The sequence below is a fragment of the Pseudorasbora parva genome, chromosome 9, assembly GCF_024679245.1.
Source record: "Pseudorasbora parva isolate DD20220531a chromosome 9, ASM2467924v1, whole genome shotgun sequence".
NCBI classification, from domain to species: domain Eukaryota; kingdom Metazoa; phylum Chordata; class Actinopteri; order Cypriniformes; family Gobionidae; genus Pseudorasbora; species Pseudorasbora parva.
In genome coordinates this window covers 40,946,645-40,967,912 of record NC_090180.1, presented here as the reverse complement: position 1 = coordinate 40,967,912, position 21,268 = coordinate 40,946,645, and the positions used below count along the sequence as shown (strand labels likewise).

General features: G+C 38.4%; 1 protein-coding gene across 2 annotated transcripts in view; it reads right to left on the bottom strand.

Annotated features, from left to right (window-relative positions):
* Window positions 1–1,369: 1,369 nt before the first annotated feature.
* Window positions 1,370–21,268, bottom strand: part of gpc5c (glypican 5c) — a 185,368-nt gene continuing 165,469 nt past the window's right edge. For both annotated transcript variants that reach the window (XM_067452659.1, XM_067452660.1), the window contains one exon: window positions 1,370–2,952. In XM_067452659.1, the coding sequence (XP_067308760.1) occupies window positions 2,804–2,952 (149 nt within the window). In that variant the 3' untranslated portion in view covers window positions 1,370–2,803. The remainder of the gene's footprint in view (window positions 2,953–21,268) is intronic.

The following is a 21,268-nucleotide window of genomic DNA, read 5'->3' as shown; positions in this document are numbered from 1 at the left end:
CAGTCTCATTAGACCATCTTTGCTTCTGTGTAAGAACCAAAGCAATGTTTTAATACTGACTCTTAAAAAGTTAACATACAATAGGAAATAAAAATGTTTTTTTATGTTGCTATGAACATATTGCTAAAGGAAGCTATTATAGAAAATATTTGGCATTTCTAAACCTCTTGCATTGCTTTGCTTTAAGTTCATTATTTATAAAAGAAAGGCATTCTGCATATCTGTCGAGTTTAAACAGCGTTTTTTTTTTTTTTTTTTTTTTTTTTTACTTTCTTTTTTACATGACAGAACATTCACGCAAACCTACATCACACTTTTGGAGGGAAAAAACAAACCAAACATTTTAAAGTAAGTTTAGTGCAATTTTAAATATCTAATTCGATCAAATTTGAATCTTATGAAACTGACCAAGTATACTCCAAATGACAGAGTATGTATCAAATGTGTTTAATAACTGTACAGCATTAAGTTAAATGTGTGTTTTCTTAGAAAGGAGGCACAGTGGGGAGGTAAATGTAGGATATAAAGGGAGGTTTGAGGCCTTTAAAGCCATGGAAGTCGTGCAAACATGTAATAGCAAAGCCCCCATTTCCTATATGTTGTGTTGTTATAATTGTGATTTTGTGTGGCCTTCGGATAGAGCTGATGAAATATAAATTATAAAAATGTTTGTGTGATATTTTAATTAAACATTCGTTGTCCTATAAATTCAGCGCCAGTTCAAACTATATACATACTAAATGTGCATATTCATAGTTTCATTCAATAATGCTCTGTGTGTATGGTGGTAATATCCCTTGCTGATTGTGCAGAGTGCAGACAGTTTCTGTTTTCTCTTTTGTTTTGTGGTCATGAGCGATGTTTCCACAGATGCACATATTTTGTCATGCATTCCATAGTCCCAGTCAGTGATGATAACAGTTCTGATAAAATAAGTCTGTGGAGATTTTTAACACTTAAACCCCAGAGAGCACTGCCTGTCTCCCTGTCAGAGTCTTCCACAAAAATGGGGCTGTCACAGACGGCTGGGAACATCATAAAATGTCCTTGCAATGTGATTTTTAGGGATACAGTGTAGGGAACCTCATATGAACTGTCAGGAAATGCCCAGGACATGCATCACCCCAAAATCAAAAGAAAGAAATAAGAAAAATTCTTATTTTGCAATAAGAATTTTACGATTTTTTAATTCGATTTTGCATTAAGACCATAACGCTTATTAATATTCTTTCTTTTTTGCATTATGACTATTTCCAAATTAGCTCCAATTCAAAATTTCTTAGTAGCCTATAGTGTAATACAAAAATAATAATAAAATAACATTTAAAAAAAATATATATATAAACCACATTTAAACAATGACCTTCAATTCGTAGTAGCCTGCTGTAATAAAAAACAAGCATGCAAAAATATATTTAAAAATAGTTTTATATATATTAACCACATTTAAACCATACCCATCAATTCTTAGAAGTCTACTGTGGTGCAAAAGAAATATTGGCAATATTGGCAAATATGACACAGAATCCTCTTAAAGTAAAAATGCATTATTAATCCTTTTTTTGATATATTTTGATATATATGTACTTTTTCACTTTTGTACCTTAGGGTACCTCCCCAGTGACAGTATTGTACCTTTTTTTTCTGAAAGTGTAGGGTTCAGGTCATGGGACAGCCATTGCAGAAGCTTCATTTTATGTACAGTGACCCATTTTTGTTTGTTTTGGACCGTTGTTCTTATGGAAGATCCAACCACTATCTATTGCAATCTATTAGCAGAGGTGGTCAGGTTTAGATTTTTTTTTTTATCTGTCTGTATTTGCAAGAATGTATGATGCCACGTATCTGAACAAGATGTCCAAGACCTCCAGCAAAGTAATAGGCCCCAATATTAAATATACAGCGGTATATTTAACCATGGGCATGGGGTATGTTTCATCCCTGCTTCCATTTTTATTTAGCCCTGCTCTTTTTTAGTTTCGTCTGACCATAGAATCCATTCCTGTTTAAAGATATTTGTTTTTGGATGACCAAGGAGGATTCGTTTTTTAAACCCTCCCAAACAAAATGTGGTGATGTAGGGGCTGTTTGACACTATTTTTAAGCTTTCTAAACCCAAGAATTAACTAATTTCTGGCCACTCAAACTATCCTCCTCGCTGTGACAATATAGACACACATCCTCTTCCAGACAGATTTGTAACATCTTTAGTTGATTGTGACTTTTTAATGGTTTACCTATTTCAGAATTCAGAACTATATTCTTTGGTTTGACTAATTGTTGATGATTAAGGGAATTTGACCTTTGTGTTTCTCATATTTATACTCATGTGAAACAAGAAGTCATGACTGAACAGTTTCATGTCCTAGTCACCTTGGTTTGCTAAATAAATAAATAAAACGGAAATATGATTGGGAATATATTTTACTCATAGGAACTTCTAGGGGTACCAATAATTGGGGCCAACTTGTTTTTAATGTATTTTACAATGTGATTTCCAATTTCACAGCTTTCTTTGATTATATATACCAAGGGTGCCAATAATTCTGACCATATGATTTACTTTCTTGTCTTACAGCAATGCGAATGAAAAAATACCTTTCTCGCGTTTTTCTTAAACTGTCCGGACTGCATTTCAAATTAAATAAATACAATGGCAAATCTGTAAAATGTATAATTTTAGTTATGCAATAGATACTTTCTTTTTTCTTTTGATTTTTAGGGGGAATAAGAGCCTGACATTTCTTTATGATCACCCGTGTGTGCATATGGTCTTTGTGCGTGTGTATGCGGTTGTGGCCTTTCAGATGAAGGGCCACTGCAGCCCCAGAGCGAGGAGGATGATGATGAAACTGGCCATGGAAAGAGAAGCATCAGATGAAGGTTTGTTGCTGGTGATGGGCAAGTCGTGGACCGTACCAGCCGTTTTGGATACATTAGCTTCTGTGAAAGCTAGAAAAGAAAGAGAGCGAGAGATCATGAGAGGGAGCAACAACAGTACAGTCACATGTCCGTCTCATTGTTGAGTTAACAGTGTATTATCAGGAAATTAAATAGACAGCCAATCACATTTGAGATATTGAGTCTTTCTTGGTGCATGTACCCTAATATTATGTGGTGTTTTTGTGAAGAAGTGTGTAACAATAGTGTGCAAGCTTTGGGTCATCCCTGTCACGGTGTAAACTGCTCCACCACAGTTAAAATCCTCAACATTCAATTTAAGTGGATTTCCTACTGTAATGGAGAAAAATGTAGTAGCACGTTGACCTGCCAGTTGTAGGTCTTTAATGCGAAGAACTATCTTGAAGTGTTTTCATAATGATGCATTTCAAAGTTAATGACCAAACATAAAAGTTCACAATGCTGTCGCAGATGAAATATAATGTGGATAACATTGAAAAAATAATTTTAATCAGGTTAGATACTAATTTTGAATACTATTTAGGACAGAGTGTATGCAAATTTGGTACAGGATGTATCTTTATATCACATTAAAAAGCCAACCCTCCCCCATTACCCAGAATCCCTCTGTGCTGCTGACTTCAGCACTAACCTTGCCTGATCCTGTCAGGGTGAAAAGTTATGTAGCCCTGTAATATCTCTTTCCTTTAGTCTGCAATCACCCTGTCTCTGTCTTCAATGCCCTTTACATTCATCTCTCTCTTTTTATCATTAGCCTTTTCTCTCTCTTGTTCTTACCCTTCTTAAACTCCCTGCAGTTCTGTGCTTTCCTCTCTCTGTAAAGCTGTTCGGTCATGATGGCAATTTGTAGGCCAATCCGAAGGCTAATTCGCCACGGGATTCTCTCATGAATTTACTATGGGTTTTTAGAAAAGCAGTTCCGATTTATGCACGAACAAGCTCTGCGGTTAAGTTTACTTGAAGAAACTTTTACATTTTCTACAACATAAATTAAACAGTCAAAACCTCAAAAGTTAATTTTGAACTCAGTTTTTTTACTCAACTTGCTAAGTAGCTTGAGTAGCTTTTTCTAAACTCGTATGTCTTATATAATCATATGACCACAGGAGTAAAGGGTATCTTGAACCAAAGAAGGTTCTGCAAAAAAAAGTTCCACACACCAAAGCAAATTAACACTCCTGTCAAACTTTCCACCCATTCCATTCCATTGGGGCAATACTGCAGGCTCTTAGACAGTCTCACGACTCCTTAAGCAATTGATTCTGCTGCCTGATGAGTTTGTTGTTACACACAACAATAGACAATGTGCAGCCTATCCTTGGTGAGAATAAAGGTGATTGTTTCAGTGGAGGAGAAAGCCTGGAGTGTTTTGTGAGGTGTGGATGACACTGAAGGCTTGTCAACTCTAAAACAATAGAGAATGTGACTCTATGGTCCTTACAGCATAAGACTTTCCATACACTCATAAGTACGCCCAGAAGAAATCTGCAGACTACTTTCACATTTTCTGCTCTTATTTGGTGGGAAATTTGACAGAACAAATGTAAAGATGGTAAAGAGTTACATTGTTATCGCTGAAAGCACGTTGAACGTGTAGATCTGAGACTAAAATGTTTATTCACCATTTAATATTCAAAAGTCTGTTGATAACATTTATTAATCTTAGATGATGCCCATTGCAACCTTTACGACTACATTATTAAAATCAAAAGTTGTATTTATTACTAACATAAAAATACAGTCATACATTGTTTGTTTGTTACAAGTAATGTTAACAAAGATGAATAAATAAATAATAATAAATAATGCATTGCTCATGGTTAGTTAACTAATGTTAACAAATGAGACCGTACACAAATATTATTACAATTAAATTAAATCAGACACCAAGATTACCAATAGATGTACTGCTAATACATTGAAAGTATTTAGATTTATGATGATACAATGTTTAATTGAATAATATTATAAACATTAAATAGGCCATATATATATATATATATATATATATATATATATATATATATATATATATATATATATATATATATATATATATATATATATATATATATATTATTATTATTATTATAGATATATATTTATTATCTGCTCATCCCTTTCCAAAAGTACAGATGAACGTGGGAACACATTCGATTTGTCCAAACTCCCATAATTATCCCTCTCTCATATCTTGTACTCTTTTCTTCCTCCTTGAGGAAATCATCCAATAAATCCTAAAAATCACTTCATCCAAGCCAGCAAGCATATTTGTTTATTTTTAATTTATTTTATGCAGTATTTTGCCAGCTCAGACTTGAAGAACACAAACAGTAAAGCTTTATGTGTGGGATGGAAAACGTTCAAGCCAAAAACATGATCATGATCATGATCTTATTAACAGCCACAAGACCAAGAACAAAATTCAACTCTCTTTCATGGTAATAAAGTTATCAGCTCACGATCATCACCCAGACATGATGATGTCTGAGATAATAATTGCCATCATCCAAAGTGATTACAGGCTGAATCACCATCTCTGGAATTTCTCAAACGTTCTCCAAGACCTGTTCTCTCAGATACTTAAGTTTAGCCTTCACGTTTACAGGTTTCATGCTGTGCAATGCGAAGCTGTCAAGGATCGGCTTATCTGACAGCTTTCTGGTGTGGGAAAGGTTGTCGTGTGTGTTTGTGAATGTTATGTTTGTCTCTGAGTGTGAGAGAGAAGGATGGTGTATGTTAAGACTTGCCAGTTAGTCACCAATTAGCAGGAAACCCACACAAAACGTAATTATACAAAAAAAAGTATTTCAAAGTTATCATGTGATACTTAAATACATGTGGAAAAAGTTATTTAGCAAAATATCTTGCCGAGCTATGAACTACAGTAATCAGCTACAGTATAGTATGCTATAGTAATTTACATCAAGCAGTTAGATGATTGAATTTGGGAGTTTATCTATTCTAACTCGATTTCACTTTTTTATTTTTGAGTGAACACTTTGTCCTCAAAGTTGATATGTTAGAAGAAGGAAAAATGGGATTTGAGGAAGGATTTAAGTAAGTTTGACAAGGGCCAAATTGTGATGGCTAACGACTGGTCTGCAGTGGTCAGCATCACAAAGTCATCCAACGAAGGAACAACGATGAAGCGGCGACAGGGTCATTGATGCATGTGGGGAGCGAATTGGCCCGTGTGGTCCGATCAAACAGATGAGCTACTGCAGCTCAAATTGCTCAAGTTAATGCTGGTTCTGATAGAAAGGTGTCAGAATACACAGGCATAGCTGCAGACTAGTCAGGGTGCCCATGCTCACCTCTGTCCACTGCCGAAAGTTCCAACAGTGGGCACATGAGCATCAGAACTGCACCACGGAGCAAAAAAAAAGAAGGTGGTCTAGTCCGATGAATCACATTTTCTTTTACATCACACGGATGGCCGTGTGCGTCGCTTACCTGGGGAACACATGGCACCAGGATGCACTATGGGAAGAAGACAAGCCGACAGAGGCAGTGAGATGCTTTGGGTCCTGCCATCCATGTTGATGTTACTTTGACACGTACCACCTACATAAGCATTGTTGCAAACCATGTTCATCCTTTCATGAAAATTATATTCCCTGGTGGCTGTGGCCTCTTTCAGCAGGATAATGTGCCCTGCCACAAAGCAAAAATGGTTCAGGAATAGGAAGTTTGAGTAGAACAATGAGTTGTTCAGTTGGTCTCAAATTTCCCTAGATCTCAAGCCAATCGTGCATCTGACAAACAAGTCAGATTCATGGAGCCCCAACTCACAGGACTTAAAGGATCTGCTGCTAACATGTTGGTGTCAGATACCACAGCACACCTTCAGGGGTCTGGTGGAGTCCATGCCTCGACAGGTCAAGGCTGTTTTGGCAGCAAAAGCGGACCAACACAATATTGATTATAATGATATGCCTGATCGGTACAATTTGAGTTACCTAAAATCAATTTACACTGAAAGCCACCATTAATATTTGCTTCTCTACATACAAGATGATGTAACAAACAGCTACTTAACAATATTTGTGATAACTCAGATGAACTGGTGAATCATTTTACAGACACGAACTGTGTATACACTATGTAACAAATGCATCTTTTAGCAGAGCACCAGCTCTTTGGACTGCTGTTCATCGCTGTTAATCCCGCTGCACGTGTTGGACCGCTAAAATAAACACTTGTTTATCTTACACAGCTCATAAACAGGGCACTAAAATAGTTGCACTATTTACAGTTTTACTGAAATAGACCAAGTCTCAACAACCTGTGTGTATCAGACAGAAAAGCAAAACTACAAATCTCTCGAGAGCGTGCCACAGCGTCTGGTTTGCTCTCACTGCAAAAGCTCTCAAACCGACTCTAAAAGCTACAAAAATATGACAAGAATCAAAACACCTGCGAGCACCTTTAAATGCATTCGCGCTCTGCAGCGACCAAACTAGTATGGGATTTTTTTCCCCTTCGATCATTTTATCCTTGGGTTTCTTCCACCTATTAGCCTACCGTTTGATTTATTCTTTCCATCAATCTCTTCTTGGGTGACCTGTAAGTCCCACTGGTCACAACCTGGCTTCACTTATAAAAGTCAGTAGGAAAGAATGTCTTCAGATGCTATCATTTGCTATGTAACCAAAACTGCATGCTCTATAGACTTCGCTAAACTTAAGCCACATTGGGAGGGGTGCTCATTTCCAATGACCAAAAACCTCTTTAAAAAGAAGCAAAAAATGAAGAAAGGAAAGCTTTCACTTGTTTTCGGTTAAATGTTACATGCATTTAAACTTGTTGATTCCGACCACTGGGTATTTAAAGCTAGACTGAAGTGAGTCAGACTCGATTGGCTATAGGGATTACAGAGGTCACTGTTTTTCATTTAAAGCCTTGTGTGCGTGACTTGCAGCTTCACTGATAGTAAGTTGATTCAGCATTGTGGTGTTGTGGTAGGATAGACAAACTGAGACAGAGAGAACAAGTTTACGACTCAGTCTAGATGGGAACTGATAAGTATCTGAAGCACAAAAACCATAACAAATCTCTAGGTTTATACCTATTTCCATATCCATTTGTCTATATTGCTAAGTAACTAACATTTTGATAAATAATGGTCACATTAAAAAAAAACTTTACTTCAGGAAATGCAATTCTGTTTTGTTTTTATTATAATTAAATTATAATTAATATTTCACATCAATTTTGGATGAGTGTTTTTTTTTTTTGCTAAATAGCCCCATTTCTGATTTCTGCTCATAGGGACTGTACTGATGCTGGTCAAGCATTCAGCCGATTGATAAAACATCCCTGAAGGACCCCAGTTATCAAAAGACACTTTGGACATTAGACTAAGAAGTGCATACAAACTAGTGACAAGACTCTGGCTGATTCAAAATTACCCAACCAATTATATAATTAACTATCATTATAACTATAATGATTTATTAAAAACAGATCTGAATAAAACATTACAAATGCCTCTATTGTGCTTTTTTCGAGTATAACCTTTCACGCAGTGTGTAATATAGATGTTTGTGAATGTAAGAGGTTTGCAAAGACCACAATAAATGAAGATATGAAGAGTTCAAATGCAGAAACCGCCAAGTCCATCTGAGATGTTTTCTTTTAAATGAGCATTTTTTATATCAGGCTCCTAAGTTTAGGTTCAGTAATTTCACATTAATCGCAATGAAAAGGTTATTAGTCAGTTATTGAATTGTCTTATTTTCAAAAATGTAATTTCGTCAATTCATTGGTTTAAAGGTCCCGTTCTTCACGATTCCATCTTTCAAACTTTAGTTAGTGTGAAATGTTGCTGTTAGAGCATAAATAATACCTGTAAAATTATAAAGCTCAAAGTTCAATGCCAAGCGAGATATTTTATTTAACAGAAGTTCCCTTTCAAAGCCTACAGCGAACGGCCGGTTTGGACTACAGCAGGAAGTGCAGGGATGTAATGACGTCACTAGAACCGTTTGTTGACTAACCCTCCGCCCACAAGAACACGTAAAATAGGGGCCGGGGTCTTGTTGCTCTCCCACGTGGAGAAGAGCGCGCATTCAGCGCTTGCGGCATCTCCCCGTTATGGTAAGAGGCGGGACCTTTCCGGGCAAAGTGCGCTAAGCTGCTGTCCAATCACAACATAGGACGCACTGGCCCAATCAGAACTCGTTACGTGTTTCTGAAGGAGGGACTTCATAGAACAAGGAAATCATCAGGCCGTTTTTAGGACAGAGGAAACAGCGGTATACAGATAAGTAAATTGTGTTAAAAATACTGTTTTTTTACACGCAAAACATGAACTCATGTTATATTGCCCACTGTAAACATAATCAAGGCTTCGAAAACACGTGAAGAACGGGACCTTTAACTAATTGAACCGTCTTTTGCCACAAATCCAGCTAAGTCCATGCATGCTTTTTTGCAAAAACCTCAGGATAACAAGACATAGTAAACAGTTGTAAAATCACCTAAGGTGCAACTGGAAACATTGTAAGTGATGAAAGCAGAACATAAAATGTATAATGAGCTGTGATGCAAGTGACATGTCCGTTTCTGTTAGAGTTTTACAGAAGCACAAGGAATACAGTTGCGTTTACTTGCTACTTGCGAAATTGCCACTATAACGTGATAAAAACTTGTAGCGTGGCAATTGAAAGCTGGCTCGTACACACCGTCATTCATCTTGAAGTCATATGATTTAATTCGTGTCTTCTGATTGGTTTCTGTGGACTTGGCTTTTGCTGACAAAGGGATGGTTTATGTACAACAACTGGTATTTCTGAATGGGCTAATGGCGCTGGGATTTAACGGATTTGAAGCAAAAATATTTGATGAACATATACTATGTGGAGAGCATTTGCTCAATCACATTATCTCATTTTTGACAGAGGTGCCATTTAAAAGCTTTTGCATCTCATATTGCAACTCATATTGTCTCCCAAAAGAGAACCAATTCTGAACTACCTAAAACCCGAGTTGTCAGTAGGCCTAATTCCAGTCTTACTTCCTGCACTAACCAATGCAGGTTTGTAATATATTTGCATAATGTCCTCCTATGGTCTTTATTGGCTGCATACATATAACATTTACTTTGACCCACACTCAAACACAGCTGAGTGCTGGAAGAGCTTGGCTCGTGTTATCGACTTGTCGGGAATTTCTTCGGAGCTGAAATTCAGATATGGGAATGAGCTTTTAGTTTCCAACACGTGCTGTAAGCGATAGACTAATCACAACAGACTGGGTCATTTGAGCAATCAGAGACGAGTAGGCTCATTAGGAGGAGGGCTTTAGAGAGAACAGATCTTTTATTGAACCATTTCAGACATTGTGAGAAAAGAGATGATGCTGCAATGTATATTTAGAGAAAATTAAAGTGTTTTTTTGACCTTGAATGAATATAACTGACTGTAGGAGACTTTCAAAAGAAAAGTATAGGAACCTTTAAAAATAACATAAAGGGGGGGCAATTAAATCAATCTTTTTAATCATGTCATGACAAACTGAAAAATAAAACCTGGTTATTTTGAATTGGTATACTGAGCACTGTTTACATACACCCACACACTTCACATACAAAAGTAGCCCCACTGCAAACGGCAGCTTCGACAACTGTACAACTTTTTGAAGTAAAGAATTCAGTCAGTAAGTGCTTTAAGAGCAAAAGCTCCACATTTCTGTTAGTTAGATTCTGTAAGTGTGTGTTAATTGAATGAATTCATCAAGGACAATAACAAAAGCCCCTATGAGGAGGTGTGAAGGCGTTCTCCATCACTGACTGTCCTTACGAGCTGTAATGAGCATATTTCACACGGATTTGTTTATTCTGTTCTCAAACTGCAGGCATTGTGACCATTTAAACGGGAGATTGACCTTCTGTTGCCTGGCAAACCACCTTTATAGAGCAGCTCCCTCGCTCTGATAAAGAGCATTCAGCAGAAGCATAATAAAGGCCAATGAGAGGGAGACAGAGAAAGGAGGGGAGAGACAGTAGAGGAATAAAGGCTATAAAAAGTGACCCAGAGGTAAAAACAAAAAACATTTCAATTGAATTATCAATGTAATTAATGCTGTCCAGCAGATCCACTTTGCATATAGTTTTGTACAGAATAAAGAATCAGAACAAATTCTGCTCCACACTACAGCTTTTTCTGGCTAAGAACCACTCACTCATAAAGGAAGACATGCAAAACGAACAAACATGCCTTTATATGGTGTTTAAGGATGGGTAATTCTAATAACATACAACCCAGAGAGAAATATACAGATAACATATATACAGATGTAATTTATTGCTAAAGTGTCAATAGTTTCAATGGCATTAACTTTCCTAGCTTTGTAATCCAATGACATCCTGCAACGGCAAATATTATAATTGAACACATTTTAGCTAAATGTATAAGCTTAAAGCAGCACTAGGTAAATTTTCAACCTTCATAAAATATTTTCAAGACTCTTGTGATGATACATCGACTTACAATAGGTTGAATGACACATCTGCCATAGCTTGATGGGGTCTGTATCGTTTTTAATCGTACTTTTAAACTTCGGGTTTCGGGTAGTAACCCGAGAACAAAAAGAACTACAAAATTCGACTGCTTTACGGCATATACGTCACTTCCACCAACACCCACACTTCCTTAAATTCAGACATGCGAGCCCAACTTTGTTCGTCGGATCATAGTCATGTCCGAAGCAGCAGAGACAAATAAGAAAGAAAAGGTTTTGTTGGAGGAAAGCAATAAGAGGAAACGAAAAAGTGATGTGATTAAAGGCAGGACGAGGATCAGCATGTGACCAGCATTTGCTCGTCGGCGTGAGCTGAAGGAGGCGTGCCCGACCGATGCTGTCATGCTTGTTATGGTGATCTACCACTCAAACATTGAACTGAAGTATCATATAGATTCTGTAAAACGGTAACCAATAGACTACTATAATGACGCTGGCTTGTAAACGTGAGCATCATGATTATTTGGCGTTTGAAAAAATAAAACCCATGAAATTATATTCATATGACATGCTGAAACATATGCCACTGACTGTACCTGGGATGAAGACATTTCACACACGACGCCAGAAGAACACCTGCATGTGAACTCCTCCTGCAGTGTTCAGGGGAACTGTTAGTGCTGCACCAACCCGCGGGGCCGCTTTTATGAAGTTATTTGGCCCGCCCCGCACCACTGTATATATTTATACAACCCGCCCCGCACCCGCAACCATTAAATAGACATACGGGGTCCGCGGGTTATGAGACGACCCGCGCATTACTAGTTCAGGGCTATCAGGGTTGTCATGTCGACAAAATGCACGCGCAATGGCATCCCCTGTTATAGGATGACAGCTTACGACAGTAGTTGAGGACATTATTTTTTCCCAACTGTAGTGGGACCCCGAGAGCAAAAGTTGCCAAGTGCTGCTTTCACATAATTATGCTCAATATATTTTTCTTTTCAAAGTTGAGAAAAGTTACTATACAGGTGCTGGTCATATAATTACAATATCATCAAAAAGTTTATTTACTGTATTTCACTAATTCCAATCAAAAAGTGAAACTAATTTATTACACACAGACTGATATATTTCAAATGTTTGTCTTTTATTTTTGATGATTATAACTGACAACTAAGGAAAATCTCAAATTCAGTATCTCAGAAAATTATTACTTAAGGCCAATACAAATAAAGGATTTTTAGAAATCTTGGCCAACTGAAAAGTATGAAGAGCTTGAGTATGACCAAAAAGTATGACCATATACAGAACTCAATACTTAGTTGTGGCTCCTTTTGCCTGAATTACTGCTTCAATGCGGCGTGGCATGGAGTCGATCAGTCTGTGGCACTGCTCAGGTGTTATGAGAGCTCAGGTTGCTCTGATAGTGGCCTTTAGCTCTTCTGCATTGTTGGGTCTGGCATATCGCATCTTCCTCTTCACAACACCCTATAGTTTTATAGGGTTAAGGTCAGGCGAGTTTGCTGGCCAATTAAGAACAGGGATACCATGGTCCTTAAACGGTACTGGTTGCTTTGGAACTGTGTGCAGGTGCCAAGTCCTGTTGGAAAATGTAATCTGAATCTCCATAAAGTTGGTCAGCAGCAGGAAGCATGAAGTCCTCTAAAATTTCCTGGTATACGGCTGCGTTGACCTTGGACCTCAGAAAACAAACAATAGCAGATGACATAGCACCCCAAACCATCACTGACTGTGGAAACTTTACACTGGACCTCAAGCGATGTGGATTGTGTGCCTCTCCTCTCTTCCTCCAGACTCTGGGACCTTGGTTTCCAAAGGAAATGCAAAATTTACTTTCATCCGAGAACATAACTTTGGACCCCCTTTGGACTCAGCAGCAGTCCAGTCCTTTTTGTCTTTAGCCCAGACAAGACGCTTCTGACGCTGTCTATTGTTCAAGAGTGTCTTGACAGAAGGAATGTGACAGCTGAAACCCATGTCTTGCATACGTCTGTGCATAGTGGTTCTTGAAGCACTGACTCCAGCTGCAGTCCATTCTTTGTTCCATCTCCCCCACATTTTTGAATGGGTTTTGTTTCACAATCCTTTCCAGGGTGTGGTTATCCCTATTGCTTGTACACTGTTTTCTATCACATCTTTTCCTTCTCTTCGTCTATCTCTTAATGTGCTTTTTATCATTTTACTAACAGCTTGTACCAGCACAAACCCTCTTTTGACGTTAAAACAAAAACTGTCTGGATTTTCTAAAGACATGTACTGAAAAACTAGCGTTTAAAAGGTGTGGACAGGGTTATTTTTGCAACTGACCTTATTGCATATGTATTTGTAGGAGTTTCCCTTTTGGATGCAAAATTGATAGGAGGAGAGTATTTAAACAAATCATGCAAGGTTTGCGATTGTTAATTTAATGGTACACTCTCAGAAAAAAAGGTACAGTGCAAAATTACTTTTGTACCGCTCCAGTGACAGCAATGTAATTTTTACAGTGACAGTGTATTTGCGGCATTATTTAACAACCAAAATAGCATGTCTTAAACCTGAGTCACTAGACGCTAATTTGCGCTGCTCTTGGTAGATTGCATTGGTCATTATGGAAATGATCCGGCTGTGTCTGTGTTCTTTCATTTGTGCGTCATCAGTATATCACACACACACACAGAACTTTCCACTCCCATCTGTACTTTTTTGTTTTTTTGTGCTCATGTTAATTTGCCCTATTTAGCAAATCTGGCCTTTAATAGACAGATAATTAGTCGTTTTTGTCAGAGTAATTAAGAATTTAAAGAAATTAGGACTGCTCTCAGAGCTCAAACACAAGACATGTGCAGCTGCATAAGCTCTAATTTCTGTGAATGTTCACTTTCAAGAGAACCGTTGTGTTCACAGTGACTTCTGTAAACGCAGACAGTTGCCACAGTCCTATCTACAGGGATGTGGTCAGACTGGGTAAGAGCTACATGTAGGAGGACTAAACCACTAGCAGAGGTCACAAAAACAACACCCACACACACAAACACAACATTTGTGCAATCATGGAAAAAGACAGTGGTCAAATTCACGCTGACCCACTTAGTAACAAGAAAAACAAAATTGTTAGTCAAGAATTTTATAAATGATATGCCAAAAGTGAGCAATAAGACACTCCCATTTCATTACAATAAACAAACTGTAAATTACAGAAGATTTGTAGCGTTTCATGTTGACTGTTGGAGCCCTGCAGCCCAGTTCTTGCTCACTGACTGTCCACATCAGCTCTGGACTTTCACAAACACTATAATCATTGAAGCTGTATGCACTGCAAAACAGATCTCTTATTTACACTCGTTCTACTCTGTGTTGATTATAATGGGTGAGTTCTAGTTTTATATTTCTTGCATTGGTGTAATTAGGCAACACCATCTGCTTTACAGAATGAGCATGACAACATCAGCGGATCCAACATAATTCCAAATTAACAGCACTTTTCAGTTTGGTTCTAATGCTTCTAATACTTCTCTGAATGGTTCTAATGGCTCTTTTCAGCTGTGTTATTAAAGCATCTTTAGCTCAGACTGTCTTAGGACTGTGTGTTACTGATGTTTTATGTGCAATGGCGGAAATGTCTGTGATTGGTTGCAATGCTCAAGTGCTGAAAAACATTTTTACATATACATTCAACAAAAGTAGATCTTTTACATATTTGGTTAATCGTGGCTGCCATAATTATTTTAATTAAGGATGCACCCATATTAAAATATTGATGACCAATAAATGGCCAATATTCCATAAAATGCAATACTGTTTGACTAAATAATTGTAAAATAAAATGTACTAAAAACTAAAATCAATTGTTTTAAATGCTACGAGTGAAATCACAACATTATAATGCAGCATATGAAAAAGGTATACTATTTTGAGATTTGCTATTAAAGGGGGGGGGGGTGAAATGCTGTTTCATGCATACTGAGCTTTTTACACTGTTAAAGACTTGGATTCTCATCCTAAACATAGACAAAGTTTCAAAAACTAATGTCGGACGTTTGATGGAGAATTTCTGTGTTAAAAATACTCCTTCGGCTTTCTCACAAGTTTCGGAGAGTTTTTTTCGAGTATGGCTCTACTTGACATTAATAGACCGGAAGGTCCTTGTATGGGCCGTACGGGCTCTTCTCCCGGTAGGGTGCGCGCGCGCGTGACTAGAGCGAGAGAGGAAATGCACGCCCGTAAACACTGCTCTCAAGCTGCAGATCCAGTCGTCTGTGAACACTTATGTCGGTTATAGTCCGCGCCACGCTCCACTTCATTCCTTCACTTTGACATCAAGCGACTTCAACGCTTCAGCACAGCATTCTGGGAAGGCAGCGCTGCATTTGAACCGATTTGAACGCAGAAATGACGGGAAGCTTCACAACATCGCATCGCAAAGTGGATCCCCACACTCCAAGAAGTGTGTTTTTGACGGAGCGGTCCCAGCGATAAAGGTTCGGTCCTGCTTTGGAAGCAGCCGGTGAGTAAAACTGCTTCAAATGTCTGTGCTGTTGGCTATCGTCACATGAGTAAACATCAGTAAACGACACGATCGTGTGCTTCGTCATTCAAATGCGCTAACGGACTTCATTGCTGTTCTATGTATAACGTTACACTAGTCTGACGTGCAAAACCGTTTGCTTGCTACTGCTAAGGTTTAGTCGCATACAATAGTCCATAAACCGAATCATGTCCTCATAAACTGAGAGTAAAGACACACAAATGTTGACAGGGCACTAAATACAGTACATACCACAGAGACGGACGTCCTGCTGTTGCTGTTTCTATTTCAGCCTCCGAATTAGATTCTGGATCATATATCTATTAGATTACATTAGATTGAGATCGATAGCAAGGGTTTCTCCATGCTTGAGGACGTCACCGCTTTGCGCATTCGTCATTCTTTAGCTCCGCCCACACGATACGCCTCCAGGTGCTCGGTTTTTTTCCGGAAAGACTCGGTACAGCCTATATTTCTTTTATAAATATAATAAAACTAAAGACTTTTCGGAGATATGAAGGATGCAATACTACTCTATAGGTACTCAAGATTGACATGAGATTGACTGAAACTGAGTGTTTCACCCCCCCCCCCCCTTTAAGATTACATTTAACAGTATTATTAAATTACTAGTGTAATTTAAGTGTTTTACGTTATAAAACAATTGGTATAACTATTAGATGATGGCAAAAGTCATCTAAGTGTAAAAATACACACAATTAAATATACATCCAGATTTGATAAAATTCTCTATTATCCATAATAATAATAATAAAAATAATTGTGAATAATAGTACAGCCTTTCAGTCTTATTTAACTAGAGACAATAACTAGAGACAATAACAGTTGATTAATCAAAATACATAAGACCATTAATATTTGTATATATAATATTTGTAATATATTACAATTTAGTTTTCTAAAATGTTATGTAAAACATGCAAGTAAGTCCTTATCTAATTAGATATGCACTAATTTATAAGAAATCTAAAAGACTCACTTTTTGATTCATTTTGATGAAATTATTGTTAATTTTGTTTCACTTTTTACAGAGAGGATCTCTTTTCATAAGCAATACATTTTAACCATGTTTTAGGAGTAAATCAGTCAAATGATAAATGCATCGCTCTGTAAAAAGTTAGGACAAAATAGATATTAAAACTGTAAACCCAGCCTGATCTGCTGGCGGTTTGATTTCACCCGGAAACCCGTACATTCATTTCTACTGCTGCTGTTACATTTTTGCGGGAAGCAATCACAGACTGTCCTATCCACCTGGCACGCTATTGGCGGGTTTAACACGATGACAGATCGAGAAACGATGGGTCGTTGTCTGTTGATCACGCCTCTTGTGGTTGAATAATTTGAATAATGCTCGTTTATCACGCCTCTTGTGCAGTATAAAATGCACAGCAGACTCCCCAGACCAATTTTAAATTGAGCTTGAACTGGTGATAGCCAGACAAGTAAAGTTTGGTGTGGAACTGAAGAGGATTTCTGTCTCCTTTAAAATAATAATAATAATTATTATAATAATAATAATAATAATAATTAATGATAATAATAATAATAATAATAATAATAATAATAATAATTTTGAGAAGCAGCCTTCAAAATGAAATCTCCAAATGCAAATAGATGAAGTGTAATAAAAACAAACACTTAAATGTGTATTTTGTAAATGTTCTTTCCACTACTATAAAAGAAGAAACGTTATGGAAGAAAAATAACCCAAACCAGACCAATGCATGAAAAAAACCCAATGTTTTTTCCAGCAGTGTCTTGCCTGAGTGACAAGGAAGGTTTTGAGAGTTCATTATCCAAGCAAACACACAGGAAACAGCTGAATAAAGTGCAGGATATGACCAAAGATGAGTCCAAACATTTACTAAGCATGAGTAAAGTAAAACTAATGAGCTTTGTGTGCTTTATGCCCAGTGAAAGGAGCATGAGTGTGAAAGAAAGTGGTGCTCTGTGTCAAGGAAGATGCTCTAAAATACAGGAATTGTTGACCTGAGGTTATCGCTCCATTTAAGATAATAAACAGTCTGCAGGGAGCCATCTCAGTAGATCCACAAGTCATAAACAACCCAAAAAAACCTCCAACAATGAGTGAGAAAAAGACTTGCGATAGATATCTTCCCAACAAGTCGCATAATTTGAGGTACCATGTCCGTAGTGCAAATGGTGTGGATTGTGTTACGCCCCAAAGTTTAATATTTATGGTGGGGGGTTTGTTCAAATCCACAAAACATGGTGAAGTGGTGACACAAACCCAGAGCAGATCCATCACTCACACTCCATATAAACATTTCTCTTTGTGGGCAAATGTTTTCGTTCGAGAGTGTGTTTCTGGATAAACTTACAGCAAAGAACTCCGTCCCTAATGGGATGTAGATATTTCAAACATCAAAACAACACTCTTTGTCCATAATGGGGGGGAATTGTGTGTTTGGAAAATTGTGTGTTTGGACAAAACAAAAACATACATAGGCTTGTGGGATTTCGGGCAGTCGTGCGTGCTTGTGCAGTGGGAGAGAGTTTTTCTTAAACCCAGCCGTTGTTTTTCTGCTATAATCCACAAGTTCTGAGAACGTGCTTCCCAGCTGTGGCGGCTGCCTGAAGGGGAACATTCCGGGAACATTCAGGGCTGTGTCCAGGATATGGGTAGCTCTCGTCCGCCTTTCCGAGCTTAGGTCCCAATCCCACAGATTATGCCTAGGTCTCTTGCCCCTGCACGCACATACGCTTTTAACTCCATGCGAAAACAACCAACCAAGAATGAGAAACGGAAGTTGGTGGCTGTTTCAGTACCTGATGTGGTAATGGCTGAGGGGTTTGAGCTAGACTAGACAGACTCTGTTTAATTGTACTATCGGGTTTTTAACGTGTGGCGTTATTTTAAGGGGAAGACCTCTGCTTGGCCTGTTTGACAGATGTGGACCCAAGTATGGACGGATATTGCAACCGGTCTTAGCAATTTCCCGGCCCACTTTCATCTGTGATCCACAGCAGAGACTCAACAGGTCCTTGGGCCAGGGTGGCCCTGCACACACTGCCTTAAAAGAAATAGTCTGGCCAAAATGTGGCTGTCACAAAATTCAAAAAAGCACCACAAATTTTGCATTAAACAAGTCAAGTCTTCTAAAGTCACTATTGGGTATTCTGGTTCTGTGGACTTTTAGAAAATAAGCTGTTCTCATTAGTTTAGATAAAGGGTTCGTTCACCAAATCTAATTAATTACTCACCCTCATGTCGTCCCAAACCCGTAAGACCTTTGTTCATCTTCAGAACACAAATAAAGATATTTTTGATAAAACCCGAGAGCTCTCAGACCGCTCCATAGACAGCTATTTAACACTTTCAAGGCCCAGAAAGGTAGTAAAGACATTGTTAAAATAGCCCATGTGACTCTAGTGGTTTAACCTTAAAGGGGGGGGTGAAATGCTGTTTCATGCATACTGAGCTTTTTACACTGTTAAAGACTTGGATTCCAATCCTAAACATAGACAAAGTTTCAAAAACTAATGTTGGACGTTTGATGGAGTATTGCTGTGTTAAAAATACTCCTTCGGCTTTCTCACAAGTTTCGGAGAGTTTTTAGAGTATGGGTCGGATTGATGTTAATAGAGCGGAAGGTCCTTGAATGGACCGTACGGGCTCTTCTCCTGGTAGGGTGCGCGCGCATGACTAGGGCGAGAGAGGAAATGCACGCCCGTAAACACTGTCTCAGGTGCAGATCCAGTCGTCGTTATAGTCCGTGCCGCGCTCCACGTTATTCCTATGAGTGACGTCAACGACTTCAACGCTTCAGCACAGCATTCCGGGAAGGCAGCGCTGCATTTGAACCGATTTGAACGCAGAAATGACGGGAAGCTTCACAGCATCGCTTCAGTCGCGTCGCAAAGTCGTTCTCCACCGTTCACTGCTGTCAGGACTTTACCAAATCATACCAAAGAAGTGTGTTTTTGACGGAGCGGTCTCAGCGATAAAGGTTCGGTCCTGCTTTGGAAGCAGCCGGTGAGTAAAACTGCTTCAAATGTCTGTGCTGTTGGCTATCGTCACGTGAGTAAACATCAGTAAACAACACAATTCGTCATTCAAATGCGCTAACGGTTACTCCATTGTTGTTCTATGTATAATGTTACAGTAGTCTGACGTGCAAAACCGTTTTGCTTGCTACTGCTAAGGTTTAGTCGCATACAATAGTCCATAAACCGAATCATGTCCTCATAAACTGCGAGTAAAGACACACAAATGTTGACAGGCCACTAAATACAGTACATACCACAGAGATGGACGTCCTGCTGCTGCTGTTTCTCCTGTTCAATTTATTTCAGCCTCCGAATGATTCTGGATCATATCTATTAGCTGAGATCGATAGCCATGAGTTTCTCCACGCTTGAGGACGTCACCGCTTTGCACGCTCTGCATTCTTTAGCTCCGCCCTCACGATACACCTCCAGGCGCTCGTTTTTTTCCGGAAAGACTCGGTACAGCCTATATTTCTTTTATAAATATAATAAAACTAAAGACTTTTCGGAGATATGAAGGATGCAATTCTACTCTATAGGTACTCAAGACTGACATGAGATTGACTGAAACTGAGTGTTCCCCCCCCCCCCCCCCTTAATTTTATTAAGCAACAAGAGTACTTTTTGTGCACAAAAAGACAAACACAGACAACCACAAGCGTCATAGTGCTTACATGAACAGCATCGGCCAATTCATGTCACAGCTGTGACGTAACTCAGAAGCGCTGTACTGTATTTTCTACGTTAACAGCGTAATCCTGGCACAATTTGCATGAGGCACAAGCTAATAAATGCACAATAATGATTGATTAACATCATACCAAGGCCATGCATAATTCTATGGTATGATTTAGAGAAGCATAGTTTAAAAACTCATGATGCATCAATAAACTGATATTTTGTGGGACATTTCAGCTGGCATGCGGGTTTTTTAACACACAAATGACAGTGGTCAGCACTTCTGTCAAAAAAAGGCAGAATTTTCTGACTCAACAGGAGAAAGCAGGCTCTCAGAGTGTGACTACACAACATCACATATCACTAATGTTTCTGACTATTCTGCAAAACGCACCAGTCCAACTGCATTCCTACATCAGCGTGTCAGTGTGTTGCAGTGTGTTCTTTAGTTAACCTGAGTTTGCAAATTTGGGTTGCAGAAAGATCCTTTATGTGCCAATTTACAATACATGCACAATATCACGCTAGAAAAGCACCATCTTACGTCCACCTACACAGTAACCTGACTGTACTGTACACTATATTGCCAAAAGTTTTGGGGCGTCTGCCTTTACATGCACATGAACTTTAATGACA